The sequence below is a fragment of the Plasmodium brasilianum genome, chromosome 10, assembly GCF_023973825.1.
Source record: "Plasmodium brasilianum strain Bolivian I chromosome 10, whole genome shotgun sequence".
In the NCBI taxonomy this organism is placed as follows: domain Eukaryota; phylum Apicomplexa; class Aconoidasida; order Haemosporida; family Plasmodiidae; genus Plasmodium; species Plasmodium brasilianum.
The window spans coordinates 703,081-725,000 of record NC_090123.1 but is presented as its reverse complement, the minus strand read 5'-3'; the positions used below and the strand labels follow the sequence as shown (position 1 = coordinate 725,000).

At 28.9% G+C, this 21,920-nt stretch overlaps 3 protein-coding genes across 3 annotated transcripts; 1 reads left to right on the top strand and 2 right to left on the bottom strand.

The window, feature by feature from the left end:
* Nucleotides 1-229: 229 nt before the first annotated feature.
* On the bottom strand, nucleotides 230-3,334 carry MKS88_003210 (ATP-dependent RNA helicase DDX23; the record flags this gene model as incomplete). The annotated part of the gene is made up of 1 exon (XM_067216282.1): nucleotides 230-3,334. The coding sequence occupies one exon, from the start codon at nucleotides 3,332-3,334 to the stop codon at nucleotides 230-232; it is 3,105 nt and encodes a 1,034-aa protein (XP_067072945.1).
* A 3,907-nt stretch (nucleotides 3,335-7,241) lies between these two features.
* MKS88_003209 (WD repeat-containing protein 26) lies at nucleotides 7,242-11,522 on the top strand (the record flags this gene model as incomplete). The annotated part of the gene is made up of 1 exon (XM_067216281.1): nucleotides 7,242-11,522. The coding sequence occupies one exon, from the start codon at nucleotides 7,242-7,244 to the stop codon at nucleotides 11,520-11,522; it is 4,281 nt and encodes a 1,426-aa protein (XP_067072944.1).
* Nucleotides 11,523-14,277: 2,755 nt separating this feature from the next.
* On the bottom strand, nucleotides 14,278-20,546 carry MKS88_003208 (mRNA-binding protein PUF1; the record flags this gene model as incomplete). Its single annotated transcript, XM_067216280.1, has 6 exons — nucleotides 14,278-15,735; nucleotides 15,894-16,463; nucleotides 17,045-17,281; nucleotides 17,690-17,947; nucleotides 18,120-18,292; nucleotides 18,737-20,546. The coding sequence occupies 6 exons, from the start codon at nucleotides 20,544-20,546 to the stop codon at nucleotides 14,278-14,280; spliced, it is 4,506 nt and encodes a 1,501-aa protein (XP_067072943.1).
* Between the last annotated feature and the right edge of the window lie 1,374 nt (nucleotides 20,547-21,920).

The window sequence follows — 21,920 nt, the reverse complement described above, 5'->3', positions numbered from 1 at the left end:
TCGTGCTCCCTCACATAACTTAGTTCTTTGATTTATTGAGCACTTACTGTACATGTTGAAGCCTCCCATATTTTTTTCAATGATGTGCCAGGAGATACATATGTACTCCTGTATGTATGTGTAAGTGTGTGCACGCACCTCGGTTAGCCAAAAAAGAAAAAAAAAAAAAAAAAAAAAAGATAAGCATAAACATAATGACTCTTTTTTATTAAATCTATTTCCCCTGCGCTCAATTTTTGTACAGAATTTGATTTTTCTTTGGCGTTTGCATAACGGTCCCCGGCTTAACCTTGGTGGCGGGGTTGTTGGCTAACTCTAGGGGTACAATATTGTTGGAAGATAAGAGGAATTGCTTCAAATCGTAAAAAAGATGCGTATCGTGCTCTGTGACAAAAGAAATGGCAAGTCCCTTCATGCCAGCTCTACCTGTACGACCAATTCTATGAGTATATGATTCAATATCTTTTGGCATATCAAAATTAATAACTAGTTTAACCCCATGTACATCTATACCTCTTCCAGCAACATCTGTAGCTACTAAAATGTCGAAATCTGCATTTTTAAAAGCATTTAAAGTTTGTTCTCTTATTTCTTGTGCCTTCCCACCATGTAAAGCTACTGCTCTGAATTTCATTCTACTTATAGACTTTGCAATAATATCAGCCACTTTTTTCTGATTAACAAAAACAATAATTGGTGGTTCATATATTTCTAACAGCTCTTGTAATTTCTGTTTTTTCTTACCTTCAGTAATGAATTCTAATTTTTGTTCTATGGATCTTTTACCTGCACCAGGGTCACCAATGGAAATATATGCTGGTGCTCTCAAATATTTTCTTGATAACCTTTCTACAGATGGAGGCATAGTAGCAGAAAACATTTGAGTTAATCTATATAATCTATGTCCAGCCTTAGTCATCATTTCTTCTTGTAATGCTAAAGCATCATCTTCCGATTTTAAATTAGTAGTCGGTATTTTATCAAGAATGAAATGAACAGTATCTTCAAAACCCATATCCATCATACGATCAGCTTCATCAAGTATAACATAATTACATTGATTCAATACTGTGTATGCTTTTTCTAGACAGTCTTGTAATCTACCTGGTGTACCAATAACAATTTCTACTCCTCTTCTTAATTCGAAAGCTTGTGATTCGGCATTTCTTCCTCCTACAACAGCTACAGTTCTACATGAACAGTAAGAAGCAAATTTATTTGTTTCTTCATATATTTGTATAGCCAACTCTCTTGATGGTGCAATAACAAGAGCATATGGACCATCTTGTGAAGTTTCATATGTTAATGGTGGTAACTGTTTAACATAAGATAACATAGGCAAAACAAATGCTGCAGTTTTACCTGAACCTGTTTCTGCTATACCAATTAGATCTCTCATATCTAATGCGATTGGAATAGCTTGCATTTGAATTGGTGTAGGTTTTTCATATTTTGCTTTTTTAATTGCTTTTAATAAATCTGTCGATAAGTTAGATTCTTCCCATTTTCTAATAGGTGGTGGTACAACTCCTCCTTTAATATATATTTCATTATCTTCTCTAAAAATACGCCAATCTCTGTCAGTCATTTCTTCCCTACTTTTTTCACTCCAGTGTTTATGATGTATATCTTTTATTATATTATTAACTTTGGGTTCATAAATAAATTGTCCACTTTTATTTTTACATAATGAGTTATTACTTGTTAAACTGTTAACCATTATTGACTTATTGGTACTACTACTGATATATTCTTTTCTTTGACTATAATTTATACATTCTGTATTTTTTTTTAGACTTAAATTTATTCTATTTTGAACTAGTTTATCATAAAAATTATTCTTCTTTCTTTGTTCTCTTATATCTATACCTGCTATATATCCTCTCCCAAATAGTAACTGTGGTTCTAACCTGTTTTGGTATAACGGGTTGCTATCATTTTTCGATGTGTCTTCTGCTTGATCCCATTCGAAGTTAAATATATTTCGAAATTTCTCAGATGGTTTTTGCATTTTTTTCTTCTTCTTGTTTAATCCTAAATATTGTTGTTTTATTATTTCCAGTTCCTTCTCTTTCAGTGTTTCCTCCTTCTCCATGCTGCTCACATGAAGCATGTTCAATTCGGCCAGGTGAGATTCGGGTTTGGCGTACATGTATGTGTAATCTGCTCGATCTATTCCGTTATCATCTTTCGAAAGCCTCTTTCCCTCCTCCCAGTCCTTATCCATATCCCTGTTCTTATCCCTCTCCTTTTCCCTCTTACTGTAATAACTGTTATCATAACTGTTATTATTCAATCCATCCCCCTTTTTGTCCCTCCCGCTAGGGTGTTCCCTTCTTCCCCCCTTTTCGCCTTCCTCACCCTCCTCATTCTCTTCACTTTCATCGCTGTGTTCACTTTCCCCTACGCTTGTGGTTTTTCTCTTTTTCTCATTTTCTGCAACATCATCCCTTCTTCCATCTCCACCTCTTTCTGTCCTCCTCTTGATCCGGTGTTGTCTAACATCCAATGAGTTTGTTCTCTTGTCATCCCTTCTATAAACAGAATTTCCAGGTAAATCCCGACTTGTATCATCAATTATTTCATTTTTCCTTTCTAGCTTTTTTCTATTCTCTTCTCTAACCTTTTTCGTTAAAAAGACTAATTTTTCACCTTCACTCGTTATGTTAGCAAAAATTTTTTTACCTTCATTTTGTTTTCCTACTCCTATGTTGTTACTTCTAACAGTGCTAAAGCTCGTTTCATTTTGTGCCCCTCCGAATTTGTTCTTTTTGCCTTCATTAAAACGTCCTTCAACTGCTGTTGCTTCTATGTCTGCCTTTGATTCTTCTTCCTTTGCTTCTTCGTTTGCTTCTTCCTTTGCTTCTTCGTTTGCTTCTTCCTTTGCTTCTTCCTTTGCTTCCTCTTCACCCTCCGAACTAGATGAGCTGTACAAGTTAATAATTTTTCTCTCTATATTTTTTCTCACAATATTTTTATGCACACCTTTTTGAAGAGAGTTAAGGGGGGTAGCTTCATCACTCATAGTATTCGTTGCACCTTTTACATTTTCATTTTTTTTAATTATATCATTTTGCATATATTGAGCAAGGGAGTTATTTACCCCTTTATAGATGGAATTGTGTGTTGTTTCTTTTTCTTCTTCTGTATTTTTATTTTTTTCCTTCTCATGATTATTTTTACTTGAGTTTTTAAAATTTTCTTGATTTTGCGAATTGTTTTCTTTCTTTTCGTCTAGACTATCTTTTTGAATATTTTGAAAAGGATTGTTTGCTGGTGCATTTTTTTTTTCCGCTTCTTGATTGTTACTCTCTTTCCTTTTGAAGAGAAACATCCTTTACATTTATATGCGCACTGTCTGCTGCTCTTTGTAGGAGGTAGCTCTTTATTTCAAATCGGTAAACTATAAACTTTGCGCACAAAATGGGTAAGTACATACATACATATATGTATTTATATTTGTATGTACAACTGCTATATAAATATATGCCTAAATATGAGCAACTCCCACATACATTATTTACGCATGTACATGTACAGGTAAAAATAAGCATAATCAGCATTCGAAGAAAAATATATTAATGCAGTAAAATGTTAAAAAATTAAATAAGAACAATTACACAGAAAGATAAACATACAGTGGATGCGATGAAGCAGCGAGTGATGAGAAAGAAATATTACATATAAAAAAAAAAAAAAAAAAAAAAAAATTACTTCATATTAATAAATTTAATAATACATAAATGTTACATATGTAACTACTATCATTATTTTCGCTATTATTATTTTTTTATTTTATTATTTTTTTTTTTTTCTGATGTGAATAAATTGCTGTAAAACTTGATTGCCGTGAAAGGGGAAAAAAAAAAAAAAAAATTACAAGTTAACGAAGTAATGTAGTAATGTAGTAATGTAGTAATGAAGTAATAAAATATACATGTACATATAAATGGAGAGAAAAACAAAACAACGAAAAAAATGCAGAGCCAGTATAAGGTAGTTACCTAGCAAAGTAAAAAAAAAAAAAAAAAAAAAAAAAAAACACACCATTAGTATAGAAGTATAAGCATAAATTATTTTAAAAATAAGAAAAAGGGTGAAATAGAGTTTGTTGTTACCCCTCCAAAACTTCTGGCCCGTCCACTTCTTTTCTGAAAGCATAGCTTACGCATTGTGGTATATATATATATATATATATATATGTATGTATATATGTGTGTGTATATATGCCTAGCACTACTAACGAAAATGTGGAAATGCACCTGACAAAATACATTTCTGTGTGAAACAATTAGAAAGACTCTTAAACTAACAGTGCTAACTTTTTTTTTTAAAGAATAAATTAACACACAAAAATTAAGTTTATAATTTTAAAAACGCAATATTGCATGTTATTATATTGTCGAATTAATAAATATATAAAATGTATAACATGTACAGGCTGTTGTTATTATAAAACGTATATTATACAATTTAATTTTTAAATATCTCCTTTTCAAAAAAAAAAATAAATAAAATGAAAAATAAATTACTATTCCCTTTTAACGTATTGTACGAGTAATCAAACAACACAAAATAAGTGGAATAGCTTTAACAAGATAGGCTTGTACATTTTTTCCTTTTTCTCAATAAAGAAAAAAGACTTTTCCCCAAATTTACATATTCGAAATTTATAAAGAAAAGAAAGAAGTAAGAAGGGGAGGAGCTAATGCATGCCAATAGCAGCTGCGGAAATATGTAATATTTACCCACACAGATATCGTAACCTGTTATGTGTCAATCAATACGATTGCAATTTTATAGTAAACGCCTGTGTTTGCTTCGATTTACCCACTGTGCTATACTCAATAGATTAGCATAAAAATGAGCCATAAATATTTGGCATAAAAATAACACGTACTGCTTAATACTCCTGTCGAAATGCTACATTATTTTGCCATCGGGGGTACAAAAACAATTTTTTTCAAAAAATGAACTACAAAATAGACATAGACAATTATCATTCAAATCCTTTTTCAATTTAAAAGAATATATTTTTCTATTACTAAAGAAATAAATTGTGTGCACAATGTTATACGCATGAATGCAACAATTTTGTTGGAGACTGTTTTTGTATTTTGTTCACTAAAAAAATATATGAACAAGGAATAAATATTATGAACAGGTCAGGTGAACCATGAACAAAGGTGCGAAAAATGAATAAAAGATGAACGCACGACTTTTGCGGATAAGGCGTGTGCTTATAAATATGCGCAAACACATATGTACACAAATGTGTACATGTATACTTATATTTCATGTGATGCCCACGTTTGAAAGCCTTTTTTTCTTAATTATTTTGTTTCCTCCACGAGTTACGCTACGGCAAAAGAATAATCGCTATCTAATATGGAAATTAAACAAACAAACAAACAAACAATTGCATCAAAATAATCTTCAATTTTGAAATATCCGTTAAACATAAATTTCATAATTTCCTTAAATTTTTCCTTTGCTCAAATGAAAAAGAATTTACACCTATTATTTCGTATTTTCCCAATGCATGGAAATACTTAGAAATACGTATGCTCCTTTTTAGTGCTTTTTTTAATTAAGTATTCTTTTTTTCTTATGAAAAAAAAAAAAAAATAATAATAATAAAGAAAGAAGTTCATTTAAAAATTAAGAAGGCTACAAAATTAAAACAGTTAATAAAAAAATGAAAAAAGGAATGACGAATGATAAATGATGAATAACCATACTGTTTACTTTATAATAATAAGGGCTTTTATTTAACTGCAAAAATTTATCGATATACATTTTTACTTACAAAATATTGTGCTTACACAAAAAAAAAAGTTAGTTAACACTAACTTCTGTGAAATTAAAGCTATACATATGTTTTATTTTGTATTTTTATATTTTTTTTTTTTTTTGTCGGTAAATAACACAATTTTATATATTTGAAAATAATCTGAAAGAGGTGCATGAGTGTACATAGTGTTATACAAGAAAAAGCAAAATATGTAATAGCATCATATATGCACTTAACATGTGTTTTGTTTTTCTTTCTTTCTTTCTTTCTTTCTATTTTATACATTTTTATTTTTATTTTTATTTTTTTTCTTTTCCTTTGTAATTTTTTTTTTTTTTTTTTTTTTGTTCTACATATATCAAATAACACATTCAATCAGCGAAACACAGCTTTGATACTCCTGTTTATTTCATTAACGGTACAATATTAAGGGACGTTGACGGATCTCTTAACATAACTTTTCAGCACAGAAGAATAGATTATGTGTATCATTATCCATATATAGATTTGTATGTAAAACGTACATGTGTTCCACATATATGTATATATAAATATATATATGTTCATATATATACGTGTATATATGTTCATATATACTACATCGAAATTTTAGCCATTTCAAGAAAAATATAATCCTAGCTGAGGACATCATATATTGTTAATCAAAACATATGCAAAGAGGAAAAAAAATTTGGAAAAAGAAAGAAAAGAAGAGAGAAGAAAGAAGAAAGAAGAAAAAAGATAAAAGATAAAACAAAAAAGAAAAAAGATAAAACAAAAAAGAAAAAAGAAAAAAGAAAAAAGATAAAAGATAAAAGATAAAAGAAAAAAGATAAAAGATAAAAGATAAAAGATAAAAGATAAAAGATAAAAGAATGATTGAGGAAAAAAAGAGTACAAGATATTGTAATATGTGGCATTTGCGTACTTAGCCCCTTTTTCGTTTTCGTTTTCGTTTTCTTTTTCTTTAATTTTTTCGTCTCACCATACATGAATATATACACTTATATGCATATGTACATATAATACACATATATATAATATAATGTATTATTTATTATTTTTTTTTTTATTTTATTGCTTTCTTTTCCTTTTTGTTAATTTTTTTTTTTTTTTTTTTTTTTGCCTATTTTTAGCTTTTTTTTTTTATTTTATATTTTATTTTTTTTTCTTCCGTTTTTGGGTTTTTCTTTTTTACCATTTAACTCCATCTTCTTCGCTTCTTCTTCCTTTGCCCATCATTTCACGCATCGTTTTGTTTCCTCCCTCGTCCCCTTCACCTTTTACCTGTTCTTGTTGTACTTCTTATATGTCGAAAAGCTACTAACTCGTCATATGGACTTGCACTTATCACCCCTTTTCATCAATTTTTGATTTCCCTTATACCCCCAAAAGTTTTCATGAGACTTATAAATAGATATTATTATCCCCACCCCCCTAAATCGTTATGAGTTTAACAAATATCATTAAACGTGATAAGAGGAAAAGACAGGAGGAAATAAGTCATGTTATTAAGAAAAAACTAAAAAATAGTAATATGTTAAATACTGTTGATAAGAACAATCAAAATGAAATTGTTTCGTCTTCGTTGACTACGAAGAATGCATATATGAATGAACTTGTAAATAACAATATAATAGAAAATATGACATATGTAAAAGATGATGAGGAACAAACAATAAATATAAATAGAAACAAAGGAATACATGATTTGAGTTGTAATTTTTTTCAAAATAATTATAGCTACTTTTGTGATAAATGGACAGAAGTAAACTCTTCCATCCCCAATGAACCAAAGTATTATTTACACACATGTGTACAGGAAAAAGTACATAATCAAAATGGGCATGAAGAAAATATGAAAAAGGAAAATTATTTAAGTAATAGTAATAAGGACTTAACTAAATTGAAGAGAAGAAAAAGAAAGTCTACTGTTAACGAAAAAAAAGACAAGGAGAAGAAGAAGAAGAAGAAGAAAAAAAAAAAAAAAAATAAAATAAAAAAAATAAAAAAAATAAAAAATGATAGAAGAGCAAGAGAAAGAAGCAACAACAGCAACAGAAGTAGAAGTAGCAGAGGCAGAAATAACGATGATAATAACAGTAATAGTAATTACTCACGTGGACGTAGCACTGCCAATGAGAATAGCATCGCCAGTGAAAGCAGTGCCACGATCGGAAGTAATATAACCAAGGGAAGCAATATCACCAAGGGGAATAATACCACTAATGGGAGTAGCGGTTCCAACAGTGATGAGCAAAGTGAAAATGAAAAGTCAAACGACTACATATGGGAAGGGTTAATGAAAAAAGACGTTATACTATTACTAATCCAAGCGATTAAAAACATGGGTTATAAAAAGTCTGCCAAATATTTAGAACTAGAAAGTGGAATAGAGTTAGAACAACCATTAGTTAAAGAAATGCATAAAAAGATATTATCAGGAGATTGGAAAAATGCAATATATAATTTAAAGAAATTAAATATAAATGAAAATGTGATTAAGGCTATAGGATTTTTAATATATGAACAATCTTTTATAGAATATTTATATCAAGGTAAATATTTTGCTGCTTTAAGATGTTTAAGAAGTAAAATGAAAAAATATTGTTTTGATGAAGATACGTATAATAGATTACATGAATGTACGACTTTTTTTATGTCTATAAATAATTTATATGTACACAAAAATAATAAAAAAAATTTTAAAAATTCGCGTAAAATTCTATTTGAAAAAATAAATAGATTATTACCTGAACATATTATTTTACCACCTAGGAGACTAGCTATTTTGTTACATCAGTCACTTAAGTATCAAGTGGACAATTGTTTGTTCCATAACAACTTTTCCGAAATGAAATTACGTAAAAATTTATTAAAATATGAAAAGGCAAAAAATCAGGAAAATGCCAACAACAAGCTATTTCTTAACCTACAGGATTACAATGGTAGGAATGCCTGTTTATCCAAAAAAATGAAAATTAAAAGAAAAAAAAATAATAAATTAAATAACAACAATGATAATAGTGATAATAACAATAAGAACAACAATAATTGTAATAACAGTAATAACAGAAATAACAGTAATAACAGAAATAACAGTAATAACAGTAATAACAGTAATAACAGTAATAACGCAAATAACGAAAATAATGAAAATAATAATAACAGCAGTAACAATAATAGTAGTAATAAAAATAATGGTAATAGTAACACTATTCTTCAGTACTACGAAAATATATGTACAAGCAAGAAAAATTCCTGTTGCGAAAAACAAAATTTTTGTAAAATTAATTTTTCGAAATGTAATGAACTGAATAATGAATCATCTGTTTACTTACACAAGTTAAAAGAGAGTAGTCTCACGGAACACACCAAATATGCAGAGCATGTGATACTCGACAAACATGCCGCAAATAATTCCTGTAGCTACACGAACAAAACGGTTCTATGGGAAAGCAAACATGCAGACGAAAAACAGTTTAACACGGCTAGCAGCGGGGCGCTTAGCGGCAGTAGGATTGGCGGAAATGCGCACAATAGCGGTACTCACAATAGCAATAACGCTTCTAGGAAAAGTACAAAATTGAAAAATACGTTCCTTGCGGAGGGTGGGGAACAAAACAGACAAATCATCTCAAATGCTAATAATCTCACTTCTGTATATCTACTTAACAATTCTTTATCTTACCATAAAGAAGGGAAAATGAAAAATATGAAAAATATGAAAAATATGAAAAACGATATGATGATGAGTGGGAGTAAAATATGTACCCTAAACGGGGGTAATTATGAACATTTAAAAAATCACTCAAACTTTGATGAACAGCCAACAGCTCCACATAAATGCGAAAACTTGAAATATGCACATACATTTGATAATTATAGTGAGCAAGAAAACAGATTAGAGGATCAAAAAAAGATCGATATTAGTTCTTATGATACATTTGTAAATTCCGTGCAATTTGTAAGTAAAAATGTGGATGGTGTAACGAATATGAACAGCAGTAGTAATACTTGCGCTAATGCTTGCGCTAATACTTGCGCTAATGCTTGCGCTAATGATTGCGCTAATACTTGCGCTAATGCTTGCGGTAGTGCTTGCGGTAGTGCTTGCGGTAATATCAACAGTAGTGCCTACAACAACTGTAACTGTAACTGTAACTGCAACTGCCATATCCACAGCTGTAGCGGTAGCAATAACGTTACGGAGTACAAGAGCGAGCCGTCGAGTAAGCAAGGAAGTAAGACCGTAATATATCTAAACGAGTATATAAACGAAAGGGAGGAGATAGAGGCGCTATTTCCATATACCAGTGTAGGTAAAGAGGAAGTCAGATTAGAAGAACAAAAAAAGGAAAGAATCGATAGAACCAAAAGAATAGAAGGAATCGAAAGAATAGAAGGAATCGAAAGAACCGAAGGAACCGAAAGAATAGAAGGAATCGAAAGAACCGAAGGAACCGAAAGAATAGAAGGAATCGAAAGAACCGAAGGAACCGAAGGAATCGAAAGAACCGAAGGAATCGAAAGAACCGAAGGAATCGAAAGAACCAAAAGAACAAAAAGAAGGAAAATGAAAAAAGAAATAGATAAGTTAGACATACAAAAAGAGAGTGCATGTAATGATAATAACTATAAGTTATTGTCCATATCATTGTTAAAAAATCATGAATGTAGAAGAATTAAATTGCCCTATTATTGTATAAAAGTATTACAAGGACATAAGGATGAAGTATGGTATGTTAATGTATCACCTAATGGAAAATATATTGCTTCTTCAAGTAAGGATAAAAGTGTATTCTTATGGAATGGGAAATACCCATTTAATAAAATAAGAGAATGGAATGGTCATATAGATGGTGTTAGTTATATTATATGGAGTCATAATAGTAAATACTTAGTTTCTGGTTCGAATGATTCAAATATTATTATATGGAGTCCAAGGAGTAATAAAAAAAAGTTAAGTCTAACTATGCATAATGGTCCTATTACATCTATTTGTTGGTCTAAAGATGATTCTATAATTATATCATCAGCATTTGATAAGAAAATATTCTGTACTAAATTAAGTGAAGAACTAAAAAGTTTTTCTATATTATATGCTTGGTCCTTTAGTACTAGAATACAAAATTTCGTTTTTACAAATAATGAGAAATATTTAATTGTTGTTCCATCAGATAAAAATGTTAGAGTTATAGATTATAATATGAAAAAAGAATTATACATTTTACCTGAATATGACACTATTACATCAGTGTGTGCATCCAATTTGTATAATCATATATTAGTTAATATAGCGGATCGAAAACCAACCATCAAATTGTGGGATGTTAAATACAGATATATTATTCAAACGTATAGGGGACATAAACAAGGGAGATTTATTGTTCATTCCACTTTTGGTGGAAAAAATGAAGACTATGTTATAAGTGGTAGTGAAGATAGTTTAATATACATTTGGCATAAAACAAAAGGTTATTTATTAGATGTCATAAATGGGCATGCTTCAACTGTTAGTATAGCCATATGGCCACTCTCCACCACCAAATTCCCCTACATGGTTTCAGCTTCGGATGATCATACTTTAATGATATGGAATGTATGTCCCAGGGTAAATAGTGTCAAAAAGGAAATAAAAAAAAAAAAAAAAAATAAATTCATTCATCCCTTTTTAGTGGAATTAACAAAATTTCATGCCCCTAAGAAGGTCGAGAGTGCGTATTAGGGGAAGCACACTAGTTCGCCCAAATCTCGTATCGTCATTTTTCCACAATTGCACAACGGCACAACGACACAACGACACAACGGCACAACGGCACAATGCCACAACGGCACAATTCCATTCTATCATTTTAATGATTTTTTTTTTTTTTTTCCGTCCTTTTGACACGAGCCACGGTTCATTTAGTGTAAATGCAAAGTAATCCAAATTGATGAAATGCTCCTACAGATTAAGTTTTTACAGCTTTATTTTTTGTACAGAACGGTACATTTTTACCTTACGTGTTCATATGATATAACCAGAATTTTATGAACAAGTCAGATTGCTGCAAATGAAATTAAAATTTGCAACTCCTAAAGGAAAAGGAGGCGAGATGAAATGTGTACATACAAATATACATATCATATTTCTCATTAATATGTGCAGACAACAGATCGATATAATAAAAATGATGAATTTTGTTTATTTTCGTTTTACGGAAAAAAGGAAAAAGTGAAGGTTTTGAAGGAATGGAAGAAGATAAACTGAGCTAAGCTATGCAGTGCTGCTTATTGTGTAATCAAACATATATATATATATATTTTTTTTATTATTTTATTTTTTAGTTCTTTTTGTGTGTATATACATAAATACTTAAGTAGATGATAAGTACATTTATTTATATTTATGCATGTGCGCCTATCTTCTTAACTCTTGAGAAGTATAGACAGGGGAGAAAAGCATGTATTTCCCATTTTTTATACAATAGTTACCTTGCATATTCATGAACATCCCCATACATATACACACACATACATATGCGTGTGTGTATTTATTTTTTTTTTTTTTATTCTATTAACGCTGTTATTTTTTCCCCATTTGATAGCATATAAAATTATGGAAAAAAAGGGAAAAACTGTATGTATAAAATTTACATTTAATTGCAAGTAGTTAGATTGAAACAGTACGTATAAAGGAACAAGCATGGTTGAAAAAAATAGTTCATTATGTCAATTTAGTTAGATAAAAAAAAAAAAAAGTTTAGTACGTAAATTTAGCTAGATAAAAAAAAATATATATATTTTACCGCGATGAATTATAGAACTTATAACATGATATATGCTACATTTAAAATATCCTAATTTGCGAGCTCGTCCTAATTTTTAAGTTCAATTATAAAATAGTAAAACAAGAAAAACGAAATTGAGACATTTTGTGCCTCATTAAAGGATGTCATTATTTATTCAATTATTGAACTATTCAATTATTTGATTATTCAATTATTTGATTATTGAACTATTTGATTATTGAACTATTTGATTATTGAACTATTTGATTATTGAACTATTTGATTATTGAACTATTTGATTATTGAACTATTTGATTATTGAACTATTTGATTATTGAACTATTTGATTATTGAACTATTTGATTATTGAACTATTTGATTATTGAACTATTTGATTATTGAACTATTTGATTATTGAACTATTTGATTGTTGAACTATTTGATTATTGAACTATTTGATTATTCAATTATTTGATAATTTTTTTTTTCTAACCAGTTTTGTCTAAAAATTATAGCTCATAAATTTCGAACTCAAGTATTTAACAATGCGTAATTGAAAGAGTGAGGATCTAGTAACAACAATTGAAAATTTCTTTATTTTTTTACAACACCTTTGTTAATAAGAAAAATGATATGCGAGTTTGATAAATGTATACCAGGGTGAAGTAATTCTACTATCTTGATTATCTTAATATTTAAAAAATGTTAAAGTTAAATATTTAATTATCTTTAAAAAGTAAATTCACAAACAAATTCATTAAATGAAATTTTTACTCTACAAAAAAAAAAAAAAAAAAAAAAAAAGACTAAATTCAACTGCATTCTTTAAAAAAAAAAAAAAAAAAATACATGCACATACGTACATATATATATATATACACATATAAACACAGATAAATACGTACATACATACATACATACATACGTACATACATACATACATACATACATACATACATACATACTTACATACATACATACATACTTACATACATACATACATACTTACATACATACATACTTACATACATACATACATACATTCATTATATATATATGTTTACACATATGAGCACACAAATCAATTTTCTTTTTCAAAAAAAAAAAAAATAATTTATAATATTTATTTTTTGCACATGATAACATCTCCTTTAAAAAAGGAATTTCGAAAATTAGTTATAAAAGAATCAAAATAATGCGTATGTACAATATTTATACATTCGTAATCATATGTATGTATATAAATTAGATAAAACGTAGTTGCATATATATATATATATATATATATATATATATATAATTTCAAAATATTCTTAAAAACATGCGTACTAGCAAAAATAAACTGTTGTACTCTTAATTCAAATTTCTGTTCAAAAATATAAATTCTTTAGACAATTATTTAATTATCTTATTTCATTACATTTATTTTTTTTTTTTCCATTTCGAGGTAAAAAAAAAAAAAACGAAAAAAAACCTTACTCAAGTGCACATATAACATAAGAACGTATAAGTTTGAATTTAAGTCTTGCTAATCAAACTAATAGATCAAATATTTACATAAACATTGGGATAAATCCATGCACATATATACATATATTATATATATGCATACACATATATGTCAGACGCACTTATAACGGCTTTTTTTTTTCTTTTTTAAAAAGAATTCATAAGGATGAGATATAAGAGAGCACTTAATAACACACATCATCACGTTGAGCACAATTCATTCGTATATTTTTTTCTGCCTTTTTTGGACTTCTTCGTGATGTTGTCATCTTTATTATTTTGATTGCTTGTTAAGGCATATGAAACTTTTAAGTTAATCTTATTACTACACATGTTAGAATTATATTTTTGACTATTATTTCTCTTGGGATGAAAGTTTCCACAATTTTCATTGTATGAGTTGTAACTATTATTATTATTATTATTCCTGCTGTTATTATTGCTAACATTATTGCTGTTATTACTATAGGCGTAGTTTTTACTTGATATTACGTTATAAATATTATTTACATTATTGATTAGGTCCGTCTGTTCTTTTTTACATTCGCTCTTCTTAAAATTATTGCCTATTTTGTTACTCCTTGTATCCCTGAATTTATCCTTTGATCCAACTGTGTATTCCTCACTTTTTTTAACCCAATCTTTGTGCATGTTTCGGTTTCCATTTTCGTTCTCGTTTCCATTTTCGTTCTCGTTTCCATTTTCGTTCTCGTTTCCATTTTCGTTCTCGTTTCCATTTTCGTTCTCATTTCCATTTTCGTTCTCATTTCCATTTTCGTTCTCATTTCCATTTCGCTTTCCATTTCTGTTCCCGTTCCTGTTCCCATTGCTGTAGTTTTCACCGTTAAAATTATCATATATACTGTTGGTACTACAATTATTTATTCCACCCACTAGATTATCTGCCTTAAGCTCATTAATTTCGGTCTCTCGATGTAAGTTATTATTACGCTCATATTTTGTGTCATCCAAATTATCATTATATTTTTTATCCCTTCTACTTCCTTGTTCATTAAATTTCTGATTATTTTCCCTGACTTGATCATAAAAATTTTGATTTTTTCCCCTACCTTGTTTATTATTTTTCTTATTTCTTCCCCTACTATGGTCATTACTTTTCTGATTTTTTCCTCTGAAACGACCACTAGAATTATTATTTCTTTCTTTGGAAACGTTGTTCATATTTTCATTTTGTTCACATGATATGGGGTATACGGTGTTATCATTTTTATTTAAATCGTCCATATCTGTACCTACCACCTCATTATGGCTGAATCGTTTGTAGTTATTTTTATTTTGATATCTATTCTGCTTGTCCGTATTATAATCATTATTCGTCATCGCGTTGTATGAACAGTTATTACGCTCCAGGCTTTTATCCACATTATTACAGTTACCACTATTATTGTTGTTGATGTTGCAATTTGTCGGGATCATTTCGTTATAACTGATTCTTTGATTACTGCTAGCCGTTCCATAATTATACGAAAACTCATCAGGTATGCAATTTTTACTGTAATAAATTGTACTGTTCATGAAAGAACTATCGCTGCGTTTGTCATTAATAGGAGGGTAGCTTATAGGTGGACCGATAATAGAAGCACCGCTCAAACGAGGATCTTTATCAATAGCATATTTATCCTCGACTTCAGCGTTATTCTGAATGTTCAAATGGTCCATACTTTGCATGGTTCTATTTTGTTCTGTATTATTGTTATACAACGGAATACTATTTGTTAGTCGGTTATAATTATTTGAAAATGGTAGTTTTGAATTATTATACATTTCATTTTTTTTTTTTTTTTCCCATTTTTTACAATTTTTGGTATATCCGTTACATTAGTACTGAAGGAAGATTGGTCTTTATTAGAAGTACTTGGATGGTCATTAGATGTATTCACATTTGAAATTTGATCGTTCTCAAAATATTGATTATTAATATCTGCATTAAGTAAAGGATGCCTTTTGGCTAGTTTCCATGCAATTCTTTTACCTGATGATATATTACGTAATTCTTTTATATAAGGTTTTATTCCTTCTACTAATTTCGTTAATTCAGGTTCAGAGGCAACTGACAATGCTCTTTGTATAACATAATTACCAAACGGATCAAGTATAATACTTTTTAACACATCTTGTCCTTTTTTTAATAATGCATTAATCATTATTTTTCTACATTGATTATTACCATTTATTAGACATTTCTCTACTACATTTGAAGAAAATTTTTGAACAGCTAGATTTTCTATACTTGGTAATAATTTATTAACAATATCTAAGTTTACTTTTTCATCTCCTAAATTTAATATGTACTGAACGACATAATTTCCGAAAGCATCCTGTACTAGGTCCAGTGCGCTGTTTGAAATATTTTTTATGAATAACTCCTGCAAAGATTCATGGTACGAGGAAAATGATGTTACTATTCATAGGCGGATTGTGTATGTGTATATGTGGGGGAGGGAAATAACGGACGTATACTCAGGTGTGCACATATACATATATGTGCATGTATGAACGCAAGTATGTATATACATATGCGCATGTGTGTACGCAAGTATGTATATACATATGTGCATGTGTGTACGCAAGTATGTATATACATATGTGCATAAATGAACGCAAGTATGTATATACATATGTACATGTGTGTACGCAAGTATGTATATACATATGTGCATGTGTGTACGCAAGTATGTATATACATATGTGCATGTATGAACGCAAGTATGTATATACATATGTACATGTGTGTACGCAAGTATGTATATACATATGTACATGTGTGTACGCAAGTATGTATATACATATGTACATGTGTGTACGCAAGTATGTATATACATATGTACATGTGTGTACGCAAGTATGTATATACATATGTACATGTGTGTACGCAAGTATGTATATACATATGTACATGTGTGTATGCACGTATGTGAGTGCTATACACCGCATGCAGCGAACGTACCCTTTGCTTCTCGTTGGCAGAATCAATGCACCTCTGAATAACACAACAACCATGTCTGTGCGTAGAAACATCAACACAATTTTTCAAAATAGCATCATATATAAAATTACAATGATTACTTGAGAGCGTAATCAAACATTTCTGGACAACATGATTTCCATTAATATCTTTGATTAAAGTAATTATAGAATTCTTTAGAGCTTTCGTCGTTTTTTTTATTTGTGAAGGCGTTTTTATCTGATAAGAAATTAGGGGTAAAAAATAGAAAGGGCCAAAAAAAAAAAAAAAAATAAAAATAAAATAATGAGTGAATGAACGATGATAAATTGGATGCGGAAATGGTAGTTACGACTGAGCAGAGGTGCGAAAAAGAGAAACATTATATGTATACTCCTGCAAACAAACATGAAGTATATACATGTACACACTAGTGCACACGCACAAAAAGACGTTCTCCTTATTAATAGGCAAGAATCTATTTCATTAAGAACAGGATACAATAGCACAGTCATATATGCAAAATGGAATAAAAAAATGAGGTACACGGGCGTATTTAATAGACATAAGCATTCAATAAACGTTATCTTGAATAAACACTAGTACTACTTGGACGAATATGAGAACGAGCAATGGTTGTTTCCATACCATTTCTATAAGCTTCTGGACAGTCCTCGTCCCGTGGATACTTATTGAAGCATTAATTAGTTCATCTGAGGATTTGTCAATAATTTTTTCTATCTGTTCTGGGGTACATACTTCCATTAACTTTTGACACAAGTAATTGCCAAAAGGGTCAACCATTAATTCTATTATGTGTTCTAAGGCTTCATTATATATTTCCTCAATGTGCTTTGGATTTTTCTTTTCTAGTATCCTCTGCAGTGTTCTACATCCCATTTGGTCCTTTCAAAGGGGCAAGTAAACGGGTCAGAGTGTAAAAAAAAAAAAAGTCATACAATAAATAATAAAACAAACAAATAAAATGGTAAACGAAATGGTTGAACAAAGGTCAAATTTACGAATGTACTAAACAACCATTTTCTTCATTCCACAAAAAATATATTTGATATAGTACCTTGGCTATTTTGTAGATGTTTCCAGAAAATGATACAGGTAACAAATAATTTTCCTTACTATAATTAAATTTTTTACTATTCATAGCTCTCTTATTTAAATTTTGGTTATTACTATTCGTATTTTTCAATTCTTCTTTTTTTTTTAAATCTTCGTTATTTATGCTAGTGGTTGCTGCAAAGGGGGGAAAATTGCGTAAGTTCATACATATGCAAGTGTACGCATAGGTAATTATGTGTGTGTGTGTGTGTATATGTAAGTGTATGTGTACATGTAAGTGTATGTGTATATGTAAGTGTATGTGTACATGTAAGTGTATGTGTATATGTAAGTGTATGTGTATATGTAAGTGTATGTGTATATGTAAGTGTACGTGTAAATTTATATATGCATGTATATGCACATACACGCACATCGGGACGGAGTTCCCCCTATGGTAAGAAGGATTAACTGATACACTGTCATGCTACATATCAGTGGTACTTGCACCACTGTTATGTTAATTTTTTTTTTTATTTTATTTATTTATTATTATTTTTTTTTTTTCTTATAGGACAGTTACATATATGTTAACTTGTTAAGTGTTAATAAAATGATAACTCCTTATTTTCATCTTACATTGATATGGATACAAATTATTTTGAGGATGATTCATATCGTCTGTGTTATAAACATCGATGGGAGATAACGGAAATATGGGGTATTCATTAAAAAATTGATTACAGAAATAAGACTTAGATGCTGAGGAATAGCAGTTAGAATTAAAGGTATTGTAATATGATATATTTTGTTGGTAAGCATTGCTACTGTTCTGTCTACTGTTATTTGATAAGTATCTTCGTATGTTAAAATTGCTATTGGAAACATAGTTGAAGTAATTAACTATTTGCGTATTATTGTTAGAGTTAACGTTAGAACTGCTGCTTAAGTTATCACTGTTTGGTGGGATCATATTATTATACTCGTTCATGCCACCACCACAGTTAATGCCGCTAATACCGCCAACTCCGCTAATACCGCCAACTCCGCTAATACTGCCAACTCCGCTAATACCACTCATACTGTACGGTAACACACCTTTATGCATTAAGGCATTACCTGCTATTTTGTCGGGGCAATGTAATGCACCAGACATTGCATCTGTGTGGTATATTTTATCATTAATGTATACATTGGGAACGCAAAGATACTTGCTATAGTTATAATACATTTTATTGCTGTTATCACAATTCACAAGGGTATTATTATTAAAACTGTTATTCCCATTGTTGTTGCCACTAACATTAGCGCTACCATGTACATTGCCACTGCCGTTAGCATTACCATTTCCACCGCTGTTACCTCTGTTACCGCTGTTGCTGCTACAGCTAACATTGTTATTGCTCAAATCACTAGTGGTACAGTCAACCCCGCAATAATGCTTATTATTCATAATATCATTTCTGTAGTTAAAAAAAGGGCATGCTGGAATGAATGAAGAGCAGTAATAGTTGTAATAGTCATAAGGTACCATAAAATTTTTTGCATTTAATAAAAAATTTGCATCGTTATAATTAGGAGAACAGGTATTCGGTAGGGTTGATGGAAAATAAGATGTACTATTCATTCTGTTTGTATCATCAAAATAAGTGCAGTAATTTTCTTTATTATAATTTAACGTATTTGTAGAAGGATAGTTCATAATAGATTTTACGTTGTTATTCGTTATTTCTTTATTCGTATAACAGCTACTGTAGGTGTTTTTGTATAAAGTCGGTGCATTGTTGTTAGTGGAGGTGATACTGTTACTCATGTTGATGCTTATGTTGTTGCTGCTTAAGCTGTTACTATTTATGTTGTTATTATTGTTATTTGATGGGCATTTTCCTCCATTCTTTTTCATCGAAATATCTGTCATATCATTTAAGTTATTCCTGTCATGGTAAGGTATGTTTATTCCCACAATCATGTTATCGGAAACAGTTGAAGGTATACCTCCTTCACTCATTGGTAATAATGTATCGCTGTACGCGACTTCAGAGCTCTTCTCTACGTCTACATCTACACCTACATCTACGTTTACATCTACATTTACTTCTACTTCTACATCAACTTCCACATCTTTGCTAATTAATGCCTTTTTATCACCTGAAATATTACCATCTTTGACAATGCCATCTAAATTTTCTCCTCGATAATCTTTCTTGCTATCGTTGCTATTGTTATCATCCCCTTTATCACTGTATTTATTGGTACTGTTAATATTTTTCTTCTTAGAAGAGTAGCTCGAGTTGCCGTGTTTAGACATTTTTTTATTGACCATGTTCATATTACCATTACATATTTTATTTTTTTCTTCTTCTTTAAGTATAATATTGTTCCCTTCGATAGATTCATTCTCTAATGAATCTGTCCTATGATCATAATGGTTCGCTTCTTTTTCTTCCATCTTGATTTACATTTAAAACTTAATTTATTATTTTATTATTTTATTATTATATTATTATTTTATTATTTTATTATTATATTATTATATTATTATTTTATTATTTTATTATTATATTATTATATTATTATATTATTATATTATTATATTATTATATTATTATATTATTATATTATTATATTATTATTATATATTATTATATATTATATTATTTTATTACTTTTATGTCTTTCTTAATGCGGTGTGTAGTTTAAGCCAAGCCTGTCCTTTTTTTTTTTTTTTTTATTAATACTAATGCTGCTATTACTAATACTATTATTACTAATATTACTATTGCTAATACTACTATTTCTAATTTTATTATTACCAATACCAGTATTACGAATTTTATTAATTCTGTTTTTTTGTTTCTTATTATATCTCGTAATTTTAGTTCTCTTTATTTAAAAAAAATAAAATAAAATTATAAATAAAATGATAAATAAAATAATGAAATAAAAAAAAATGTTTAATCACATTAAAAAAAGTTGATACAAAAACATTTTTATAAAAAGCTATTAAAGTTTTTCGAGCAGTACACTCTTCTCTAAACGAATACATAAAAAAATGTACAAATAAGTCTACGTATGCACAATTACGCTTATATATATATATATATATATACACAATTATATAACTATACAACTATATGCCTTTACAGCTATATGCCTTTACAACTATATGCCTTTACAACTATATGCCTTTACAACTATATAACTATACAATAATATAACTGTATAATTATATAACTGTAGAATTATATAACTGTAGAATTATATAATTATTTATTTGTATTTTTTTCACATACTTTCAATTATTTAAAAAAAAAAAATAAAATAAGTCTTAAATAAAAAAAAGAGATCAGGATAAATCAAATTTATGATGGTGTAACATATACTTATAAGTGTAAAATTTATAAAAGTTAAAAAAAATTACATATATGTATAAATGCATATATATATATATATTATATATATATCACTATTATTCAGTATAAAAAAAAAAAAAAAAAAAAAAAAAAAAACTAAAATAAAATAAAATAAAAAGAAAAGAAAAAAAAGGAAATTATACCATATTATATTAAATTAGCTTACATTAAATTTGTAAAAAATCAAATATTAAAAAAGATTAAAATAAATAATATTTTTATGGGACTACAATATCATAACAAATACACTATTATGAAGTGGTCTTTTTTTTAACAAATAATTCGTATCATATCAGATCAAATAAAAACAAATTTTACGCCTTTGTTATTTTATTTTATTTTTTTTTTTTTTATTTTTTTTGTTTCCTACATTTTTTTATTTAATATTTTTCTTTTAGCCTTTTCCAAAA